The sequence below is a fragment of the Triplophysa rosa genome, linkage group LG13, assembly GCF_024868665.1.
Source record: "Triplophysa rosa linkage group LG13, Trosa_1v2, whole genome shotgun sequence".
NCBI classification, from domain to species: Eukaryota; Metazoa; Chordata; class Actinopteri; order Cypriniformes; family Nemacheilidae; genus Triplophysa; species Triplophysa rosa.
Window position 1 is genome coordinate 1,006,060 of NC_079902.1, and position 12,065 is coordinate 1,018,124.

The following is a 12,065-nucleotide window of genomic DNA, read 5'->3' on the forward strand; positions in this document are numbered from 1 at the left end:
CAGCTGGCAGAAGGGACTGGCTTTAGGTCTCAGCTCTTGGGTTTTAAGTGCTTCACATTGAAGTGTGTTAGGAGGACTTGAGTTAAGGTGTGTCCAGAATTTGAGAGAACGTTTTTGGATGTGTATTATCAGGGGGTATCTGCCTAATTCAGCCCTGCATGCATTATTTCTCTCTCTCTGTCTCTCTCTGTCAGAGAGAGATAGAGAGTTTTTTGCCAAAAAAAAGGTGATTGGCGTCCTGTTTCATTATTATGTTCTTATTTTAAGATCCTTTCAAAGACATTGGCTAAAAGGGTCAGAGAAGCAATTGGGGAAGTTATCCACATTCATCAGACGTACTGTATACCAAACAGATCAATATTGGATAATGTGTACTTGATTAAGAACATTTTAGATGTTTCTAGTCTCTTGGATATAAACACTGGTTTTACTTCACTAGACCAAGAAAAAGCATTTGACAGAGTAGAACATCTGTATCTACTGAAGATGCTGGAGGGGTTTGGGCTTGATAATACTTTTATTAATATGATTCAAGTTTTGTACCAGGACATTGAAAGTGTTTTAAAACTTAATGGTGGTTTAAGTGCACCTTTTAAAACTTCACGTGGAATTAGGCAGGGCTGTGCCTTGTCAGGTATGTTGTATGCTCTGTTAATCAGAATCAGAAACATGATTGAAGGGTGGAAATTGTCTGTTAAATTGTCTGCTTATGCAGATGATGTTGTTGTTTTAATACACGGTCAAAAAGATTTGAATGTGTTACAGTCCATTATTAAGTATTTCAGTTTGATTTCTTCTGCGAAAGTAAACTGGACAAAAAGTGAAGCAGTTGCTTTTGGAAAATGGGACAAGGGACTTCCCACATTACTGAATGACTGTCATGGAATAAGAAAGGTTTTAAATACCTTGGAGTTTATTTGGGTAATGATGAAGTGATTTTCTGGAGAAAGTGCATGGACGGCTTGAAAAGTGGAGATGGCTGCTTCCAAAGTTATCATATAACTTCCAAAGTTATCGAAGAGTTTTAATAATACACAATTTAGATGCTTTATGGCATCGTTTGGCTTGTGTGGACCCCCCTGTTGGACTTCTTGGAAAATTGCAGTCTACTTTGGTCAATTTCTTTTGGGATAAACTGCATTGGATACCAGAAGGGGTGCGCTATCTTCAGAAGGAAGAAGGAGGACAAAGTTTAATACATCTAGCAAGCAGAGGTGCAACTTTTCGCTTTCAGTATATTAAAAGATATCTAACAGGACCAACAAACCTTGTCTGGAGAAATGTAACCAGCACCATTTTAAGACAAGCTGGTGGTTTAGGCCTGGATTTTACCTTGTTTTTAATGGACTGTAACAAAGTGTCTGTTCATGGATTGCCACCTTTTTATAAGGGACTGTTTAAAGTTCGGTATTTTGTATATGTGTTTTAAGTATTTTTTCGATTAGTCGACTAATCTAACGATTATTATTTTTTATTAATCTAGTAAAGATTTTTTGGATTACTTTATTAATCCTTTGGCAAACTTTGCAAATAAACAATAAATTCTAGTATTTTCTTACATTATAAAGCAAATCATACTTTTTACTCCACTACATCTTATAAATACATATTGTTGTTTTAACATTTTAATCCGTGTTTACATCAAAATCACTGTCTTCTTTTAATTAAGTAGATCTACCTAGCCCTCTCACCCAATGACTACAGGCCTATTGACTCTCTTTTCCTCTCATTGAGGAAATTAACAGCTGGATGTGTCAAAACTTCCTTCAGTTAAATGAAGACAAAACTGAAGTCATTGTTTTTGGTAACAAGGATGAAACTAACAAGGTAAAGTCATACCTTGACTTAAGAGGTCTAAAGACACAAAGTAAGGTAAAAAATCTTGGTGTCATTTTAGAGTCTGACCTTAGTTTCAGCAGTCATGTCAAAGCAATAAGCAAATCAGCGTACTACCATCTCAGAAACATAGCCAGAATCAGATGTTTTGTCTCAAACCAAGATTTAGAGAAACTAGTTGATGCTTTCATCACCAGCAGGGTGGATTACTGTAATGGACTCCTTACAGGTCTTCCCAAGAAGACCACCAGACAGCTGCAGCTCATACAGAACGCTGCTGCCAGGATTCTGACCAGAACCAAAGATCTGAGCATATCACTCCAATCCTCAGGTCCTTACACTGGTTACCAGTTACTTTTAAAATTAACTTCAAAGTATTATTAATTGTCTATAAATCACTCAATGGTCTAGGACCTAAATACATTTCAGATATGCTTATTGAATATAAACCAAACAGACTTCTCAGATCATCAGGATCAAGTCAGTTAGAGATAACAAGGGTTCACTCCAAACAAGGCGAGTCAGCGTTCAGCCATTACGCCACCCGTAGCTGGAATCTGCTTCCAGAAGACATCAGACGTTCTCCAACAGTAGCTACTTTTAAATCCAGATTAAAAACACACTTGTTTAGCTGTGCATTTACAACATGAGCACTGGTTTACATCAACTGCACTTCTATTTCTTTTTCTTTTGCTCTTATTCTTTTTATGTATACACTCACATTTTTAATCAATTTTATTGCTGTTGTATTGTTTCTTAAAATCTAAAGTGTTTGTGATCTTAAATCATTTGCATTTTAAAGATACGTCTTATTTCTCTCTTTCAATCATTTTATGTAAAGCACTTTGAATTGCCCTTGCGTATGAAATGTGCTATATACATAAACTTGCCTTGCCTCGCCTAAGTAGTTTTAATTTTAAAAGTAAAAAAGACTGATTTTTTATGTACTTAAGAACTGTATTAAAGGTGAAAAAATAAAATAAACTTAGCTCTGTACAGTATACTGTGGTAGGCTATATGAGACCAGTTTTTTTTTATTGCACTTGTGCTTTTTGTTGTCCTTATGTTGTTCCAATTGCTTCCATTGTTTCCCTCATCTGTAGGTCGCTTTGGATAAAAGCGTCTGCTAAATAACTAAATGTAAATGTAAAACATTTAAAAATGTGTTTATGAAATACTAGAGCATGTTATATGCTCTGTATTTTTTTCCTCCAAGTAATATCCGACTCTATTTTCAGTCTCATAATGTAATTGAGTAAAAGTAAAATACTACTATCTGTCTCTTTTTATTGTACAAAACTATCACCGTATAAAAGACTCTAATGCAGAGTGGTGATAAAGCGAGCCCGCGCACCCTGAACTCAGAATGATGCGCTTAATGCATTCGCTTCGTTATTTACAGTTATGCGCATCCCGGACGCACAATGATGCGCTTAAAGCACCTACTCCTTCTGAAGGGATCATTTTGCTCCCCAAAGTAAATAATAGTTAGAACACAACGAGAAGAGATGATATATTACATGTTTAACACATCAATCCAACAGTATACAGTTAAATCAGAGGTTTAAAAAGAGTTATTTCGTATGAAGACGCAAAATATTCAGACCGCTTCCAGTACTTCTAATAAGCTAAGCTACACTCAGCAAGTAACTCACAGTCTCTAGCAAAATACATTTTAAACGAAACCATAGACTATCATCTTGTCATTATGAAGAATAATGAAAACATTGGAACATGTTGGAAAGAGTAGCGTCCCGACCGTCACCGTACACACGCATGCTGACTGGAGATTGACAGACAGCACCAGCGGAGGTCAGAGTTTCTTAATTACGCTATATTGGTTTATTCCTCGCATAAAGCTATCGAATGACATAAAAAGTGCATTGGTGGTTTCATGATAGTCAGTCCTTTTTGAAGCTTAAGAGTAATTTAAGCAGGGTCACATACACTAACTTACACTAGTACAATAGCGTTAATCTAAATCATTAATGTAGTGTTCAAATAAAGTAATGTATTATGAAAGTCTACATCTACGTCCCCCTCTCCGTCCGTTTGTGATTGCGTGTCCATGCTGTGATGATGGCATTCCGGGGGTAACATTAGGGGGAATTCCTCCGTCCATTCACTAACTTACTGCGTCCGAGGCTCTCGATCGCTGTTTGTCGGCTGTATTATACTTTCTCTTGTTCTGCTGATTAACTTACACACGCCCGGGAACAGAAACTGCTATTACAGCTGATAAACGTAAATAATACGACGCGTCGACGCATTTTACGCACGTCGTTGCAGCCCTAATTGTAAGCGTACACGTAAAAGTAGACAACTTAACAGTTTATAATAATGTCTTGCATATATGTGTATGCCCAAAATAAATCGAATATTTTAAGTCTCTTTTGCTCTGATAAGAAAAAAGTGAGGTATAGCGGCAGGCGTCGACATGGATATTAAAGGGAAAGTAATTGAAATAACCGACGTTGAAAAATTACGTCGGTTAGAGCTTCTTAATGTCGGTTTTGATTACTTTTCGATGAATGGCCCAGCCCTATTTGCCGCCATGACTTTCATTTCTTCGTCACTGTCGGTACACGATCCGGGATGCCTGCACGATCCGTTCTGCGCATGCGCATAATGACGTAGTAAACAACGTCACGGTTTCCCTACACTATTGGTATCAAGCATGCGATGAAACACTTGACGGCCAGACGGCACAACTGGCGGCATATTTTTGTAGGCTACATTGTGTTTTTCATTTAACAGTTCATGGCGGGTCTATTTTGATGTTTTAAAATGTAGCTTACGCTATGCATTACGATGTGTTTACGTGGTTGCCATCCAAAATAATAAAGGAGTTGTTACATGAACATACACGATTTTGGTTACATGTGGAATAAAGTCTGAGTCTTGAGAGTCTGTCACTGCAAACCTTCAGTTTCCTCCATACTCCCCTTTGCGACTCATTGCTGCATGGCATTAGGCCTACTTAACTTGCCGTGTTTCGATCTGAGGTCAGTAGTATTGTCAAAGACGGTTTTTATTAAAAGCTGCTAATATTAGTTCACTTTAAATCGACTCGTTTTATTAGTATAGGCTAATATATCTATCTATATAATCTAAATGAGGAATAATCCCTTCAATGGTGTTTACAGAACACAATAAGGAACATAATATGCATTTCTGCCTAGACTATCTGCACTTACATGAAGAAAGAACTACAAACAAGTCTGGGGAAACGTTACAGAGTATTTCAACGAATAGTGTGCACACAGAAGTGACATGAGACCAGAGGTGGACAGTAGTGAAAGTCGTGGTACAAAGGTGCTCAAGCGTGGAACAGATCGTGCAGTGTCGTCGATAAACAGAATTATCTACTACGTCATTATGCGCATGCGCGGACGGATCGTGCAGGCATCCCGGATCGTGTACCGACAGTCACCTCGAAATCTGCAGCGCAAATACGAGGAAAGAAAGTTGCACATGCGCGCGCACATACGGCTGCCGCAAATGGACGCATTTCATGATGGGTTTTCTCTGAAACGCGCGCGTCATTAAAGTACCGGTACCAAATAAATTAGAAATTGGTATCGTTTTAACAGAAGGGTATCGCTGTACTTTTCTAGAACCGGTGTCTCGTGCAACACTAGCCTGGTATAAGTCATATTTTGAGAACTTAAAAAGATCACAAAGTTAAAACAAATAATTGATATTAGTGAAGCAATATTAAAGAACTGACTTCATATTTGGGATTGTGGTCTCATCGAAAAGTCAGTATGTTTGTGGATTTTATAAAACAAAGATTATCTGTTGAGGAAGCAATGCTTCTTAAAGATTATTGGTATGGATAAACTTACTTTTAATTGTACAGATTAGTGGTGCAACGGATCATCATTGATCCGTGATCCGTTCGGATCAATATCTTCGGTTCGGCACACACGTGATCCGCGGATTGATTTATGAAAAAAATGTTGTGCGCATGTTCAGTCCACACACAGCGTGGTCATGGCGAGTGGAGGAACGGAGGAGCTTGAACGCCCCACGTCATTTAAATCCCCTGTATGGGAGCATTTTGGCTTCCCTGTCAAATATAATGATGAAGGAAAGAGGTTAGTGGATAAAACCGTGACGGTGTGTAGGCACTGTGGCACAAGAAAGACATATGACAGTGGAAACACATCAAGCATGGCCACGCATTTGAAGCGACATCACCCCGGTGTTTCACTGACAGGAGTGAAAACGAAGGCTGCTAAACAACCGCTTATCATGGCGGCATTTAAGCAGCCCCTTGTTGCACAATCAGACCGGGCTAAAGCCATCACAAACGCTATCGGTGTGTTTATAGGTGCCGACATGAGGCCATATTCGGTTGTGCAAAACGAGGGCTTTAAACACATGCTGAAAGTGCTTGAGCCACGTTACGACATCCCGTCGCGCACCCACTTCAGCGAAAAGATTGCGAAGTTGATTTTATATATTTTAATTTAATAATTTAAAAGTGTTAATAAACAAAAAGACAAAACTTATGTTTATTTGTCTTGTCTTTTTTGTTTTGCTGATCCGAAAAATTATCCGATCCGTGACTCTGATCCGAGAAACGATCCGAACCGTGAGTTTTTTGATCCGTTGCACCCCTAGTACAGATCCATATCCTGATATGTACATTACAAAGACTACAGGACTTAACATTGTATGAAACGGAAGGAAAACAACTGTATGAATGCTTTGTTAAAGAGTTAATTAAAACAGTGTTAAATGGAAGAGCTGATAATGTATGGCAGAGAAAATTAGGGTTGGAAGAGGATTGTTGTTTAAATGGGAGAGTTTTGTATAAACCACCATTAACAAAAAGAGCAGGAGATATTCAGTGGAAAATTTTACATGGCGCAGTTGGTGTTAACTCTTTTGTTTCTGTCATAAATCATCATGTACAGACGGGATGTCCGTTTTGTGGTATGAGAGAAACCATTTTTCACTGTTTTATGGAATGTGATAGACTTACAGTTTTATTTGATGTTCTTACAGTGTTATTTTCTAATTTTGGAGAAATGTTTGCTTCGAAGATTTTTATTTTTGACCTCAATGAGAAAAAAGTCAACTTTTGAATGTTATTGTTGGTCAAGCTAAACTTGCCATTTATATTAGTAGGAAAAATAAGATTGAAAGTAAAACAGGAGGACAAGAAGTGATTTTTGTGTTTAAAGGTCTTGTGAAGGCAAGAATTCTGGTTGATTTGTGTGTTTAAAGTCACCACGAAATCAAACAGGAAAATTGTTTAACAGCGTTGCAGTGATTATTATAAATGATTGATGCCGCGCACACCATTATTTTTTCAAAATTCATTTGCATCTTTAATCAAAAACGTTAAGCTCCTCTGCCCCTCCCAACAACAACTCTTCACCACATGACGTCAGCAACAAAAAAAGAGGTAGGGCTAGACTGACTGTCCAATGGCCAGGCATTTTTAGCCTTCAGGCCCAACTTACAACAAACCAATCAAAAAGGAAGGCAAAATAAAGCCCCGCCCTACATTTTTTCCAATTTCAGAAGCCGGATACACGTCACGATACGGAAAAGAGGTCAATCGCAACACTGCCGTTTCATGGTGACTTTAATGCACTGCAACGCCTGCGTCACAGATTTAACGGATTTGTATAGCTACTTAATACAACACATATTATATTTCGCTGCTACTGCCTCGTATCTTGATATTTTGTGATTTTTATTTATTATTAGTCACTCTTTATTTCTGTCACTGGTTTGGCAAATATCTAACCAATGAAAAGTATTAAAAAGTGCTTGTCAACTTTAACAACACAGTACCTCCTCCTCCAAATGACATCTCTTCTCTGTATGACACATGTCTTCACCTGGCGGCGGGACTATACTGACTGTCCAATGGCAAGGCTTCTATCTTCCAGTCATTCATTTGATTGAGGAAGAATGAAAACATTCCCCATCCTACTTTTTTTTCTCGTTCGCGTAGGCATGAGGCAAACTCTACCAACAGATCATCATCTTCCTCTCTTCTCCAGATCTCAAACCTCTCACACTTTACCAAATTCAATCATGCCAAGTCCTAGCTGTTTGTGTGAGGTGTGAGAATCAAAGACATACATGCTGTTATCCACATCAGATGTGCCGTGATGGATTTTCACGCAATATACACAAATGTGAATGAGATTTAAAGGGACTCCACCCAAAATGAAAATTCTGTCACGAATTACACCCACCCACGTTGTTCCAAACCTGTACACATTTCTTTGTTCTTTTGAACACAAAGAAAGATATTTGGAAGTATGTTAGCAACTGACATTTCTGGACGACATTGACTACCGTAGTACAACATTTCAAAGGTCTTGTCATTTCAAACCTGTGTGACTTTCTTTCTTCTGCAGAACAGAAAAGAAGATACTTTGAAGAATGTCGGTAACAGCCCCCCATTCGCTTGCATTTGTTACAATAGGAGTGAATGGGGGGCTGTGCTGTGCTGTGCTGTGCTGTTACCAACATTTTTCAAAGTATCTTCTTTTGTGTTCTGCAGAAGAAAGTCACACAGGTTTGACATGACAAGAGGGCGTGTAAATGATGACAGATAGTTCATTTGGAAGGTGAACTACTCCTTTAAAATGGTAGTAAATGGTGCCCCAGAACTGTTAGCTTTAATAAATTCTTCAAAAAATATCTCATTGTGTGTTCGACAGAATAAAAAAATGATACAATCATTTTTCCAACTGTGGTAATCAATGATGTCCCAGAAATATCAGTTGCTGACATTCTTACAAATATCTTCAACGGAAACACAAAGGAAGAATATTCATTTTTGGGTGAAATATCCCTTTAAGAGCCGTGGTGATGGCGAGTGGTGAAGTTATAGCATTGAAGGTGCTGGGATTTTTGCAGGCATGATGCATGCTCCTTAGACATGTATTGTTAGTATAACGAGACGTGAGACGAGAGAAATATTAATCGACCATCGCTCATTACCGTTGAAGTTGAAATGACTTCCGGTGGTGGTCAACAGTATGCCCCGGTTCTCTTTTTCTCACCCTTTGTCTTCTTGTCTCAGGGGAAAGTGGCAGAACGTGGCGATCATCACTCTCTCCTCAACACACCGGGCAGCCTGTACGCCGACCTGTGGAACACGCAGAACAGCAAAGTTCTGAGTAACGTCGGCAAGGCCGAGAGAATGAGAAAGATCTCACAGAAAGAGGACGAGCGCACGAAACTGAAGGAAGAGATCATGAACAGCGTGAAGGGCTGCGGCAACTGCTCGTGCTGACCTCCGCGTCACGTCTTCAGTATTTGTGAGTGCCGGCTGACCTCCGTCAGGCTATCACGTCTCCATGTTTCATCTGGACGTTCTCTTGTCGTCTATGGGACCTCTGCAGTTTTTCCACAGTCTCAGAGCAGGCCTATGCCACGGCATGCCTTTAGTTTCTTATTATCAAGGTGATTTCAGCCTCCTTTTAAATTATTCGTCTGCATAATTCTTGTTAGCTGTTTTTATTATGGATGTGTACATATTGCTATTACATACATGATGTTTCATAGATATTTTGACCGGTGAAAGTACGTGAAATATATCTGGACAGTTTTGCAATTGATTCACTGGATATCTCCGTCTTTGATGCCACAATATATTCTGAGATTTAACAAACAATCATTTATACCAAATAGTGAATCTGAATGAGGCGTGTATTTATCAGCCATTAATCACTGGGTGTCCGTCACCATAAATAAACTATTGTGTAAATTAAGTTTCAAGTTTTATTTGTCACATAACACTCTTCCCACAATAGTCAAGGAAGCATTCTAGTTTGCTATGGATTTAAAATGATATGTTGTTACAGGTGCAATACGAGTAAGAAGAAGAAATAGAAACGAAGAGGAAAATTAAGAGAATTGTATCATCTGAAGATTTACAACAATAAAATAAGGAGAAAGAAAAAATATAGCCTAGACGTAAATTAACTTGTGTTTATATACAGTGGCAAGAAAAAGTATGTGAACCTTTTGGAATTTCATGGTTTTCTGAATAAATTTGTCATAAAGTGTGATCTGATCTTAATCTAAGTCAAGGGTATTGACAAACATAATGTGTCTAAAAACAACAACACAAAACAATTCTGATCTTTCATATCTTTATTGAGAACAACCAAAAAAACCTTGTAGTGCTTGTGAACCCTTGAGTTAATGACCTCAAAAAAGCTAATTGGAGTCAGGTTTTAGCACGCCTGGAGTCTCGTTAAGATAATACGTTTGGAGGTGTGGACTACAGCTACTTTGACTGATAAAAACCCCTCAAACTTTTGGAGTTTGCTTTCAGAGTTTGCTTTCAGAAGATCTACGATCAAGAATTGTTGAGGTACATAAAGCTGGCAAGGGTTACAAAGTTATTTCAAAGCCTTTAGAAATTCACCAGTCTACAGTTAGGCAAACAATCTACAAATGGAGACACTTTGGGACTGTTGCTACTCTACCAAGAAGTGGGCGCCCAGTCAAAATGACACCAAGAGCACAACAAAGACTCATCAATGAGGTAAAGAAACAACCCCGAATGACAGCCAAAGATTTGAAGGCATCATTGGAACTTGCTAACATCTCCGTTCATGAGTCTACAATACGTAAAACACTGAACAAGCAGGGTATCCACGGCAGGACACCACGAAGGAAGCCACTGCTTACTAAAAAGAACTTTGCTGCATGCCTGAAGTTTGCAAAAGAGCACAGTGACACTCCACAGAGGTATTGGCAAAATGTTTTGTGGACTGATGAAGCTAAGATTGAACTATTTGGAAAAACACACACCAATGGCGTAGAAAGGGCAATGCATATCATCATGAAAACATCATCCCAACTGTAAAGTATGGCGGAGGAAACATCAGGATTTAGGCCTGCTTTGCTGCACCAGGGCCTGGCCAGCTTGGAATCATTGAGGGGAAGATGAATTCCCAAGTATATCAGACCATTCTTCAGGATAATGTGAGAATGTCTGTACGTCAGCTGAAACTGTGTAGAAGGTGGGTGACGCAACAGGACAACCACCCAAAACACCGGAGCAAGTCCACAACAGAATGGCTTCAGAAAAACAAAATCCACCTTGTGGAGTGGCCAAGTCCGAGCCCAGACCTCAACCCAATAGAGATGCTATGGATTGACTTGAAGAGGGCCATACACATGAGGCGTCCAAAGAATATGACCGAGCTAAAGCAGTTCTGCCAGGAAGAATGGGCTAAAAGTCCTCCTCAACCATGTGCAGGTCTGATCCACAGCTACAGGAAGCGCCTGGTTGAGGTTCTTGCTGCCAGGGGGGTCAACCAGTTATTCATTCTAAGGGTTCACTTACTTTTTCCACTGCCATTTTGAATGTTGAAGAGTGTGTTCAATAACGACATGAAAGATCAGAATTTTTTTGTGTTGTTGTTTTTAGACACATTATGTTTGTCAATACCCTTGACTTAGATGAAGATCAGATCACACTTTATGACAAATTTATTCAGAAAACCATGAAATTCCAAAAGGTTCACATACTTTTTCTTGCCACTGTGTAAGGACAGATGAAGCAGTAACAATGACAGGATACAAAAATTGAAATGAAATGACAGAATTTGAGAACAATGCTTACTTGTTTTTGAATGTTCTGCAACATTAAAGTGTGTTGTGAGGACATTTAGACCAGATTTGGTGGTCAACATTTAGGAACCCAGAGTAAAAACAAATGTCTTATGGGGTTATGTGGAAACGATATTTTATTCATGCAACTGAGTGAAAGCTGAATTGAGTGAATGTCTTTAAGGCTCAAGTGTGTTTGTGTTAGTTTACTAGTCTTAAAAGAGATGAATCGATGTCATTTGAGGTAATGATTGACGACTGCGATTATATGAGTTGTGATCGGGAGGTTGGTGATTTGCGTAGGTGCGACGCTTCATAATAGAGCCGCAGCTGTTCTGATGTGTTCAATTAAAGTGACATCATGAAATCCATGTTCAGTGATGCACGGGCAAATAAACTTTATATGGTGAAGGCAATCAACTGAAATGACAATCTTCAGCTATTAATAGCATTGAGCGCATACAAATATCGACCAGGGTTCTTGGAAATCGCGGGGATGGTTTTATCATGGAAATGCACATAAACACAAAAGCAGGTTATATTTTCTTTTTATTATGAGGATTTGTTCTGATTTGTTCCTTCTGGTGCTTTGCATTATACGAACAGAACTCGCCTTTTGGTTC

At 38.8% G+C, this 12,065-nt stretch overlaps 1 protein-coding gene across 1 annotated transcript in view; it reads left to right on the forward strand.

Annotated features, from left to right (window-relative positions):
* Window positions 1-9,211, forward strand: part of abcb7 (ATP-binding cassette, sub-family B (MDR/TAP), member 7) — a 33,131-nt gene extending 23,920 nt beyond the window's left edge. The window contains exon 16 of the mRNA XM_057349650.1: window positions 8,897-9,211. Within this exon, the coding sequence (XP_057205633.1) occupies window positions 8,897-9,109 (213 nt within the window). The 3' untranslated portion in view covers window positions 9,110-9,211. The remainder of the gene's footprint in view (window positions 1-8,896) is intronic.
* Window positions 9,212-12,065: the final 2,854 nt, after the last annotated feature.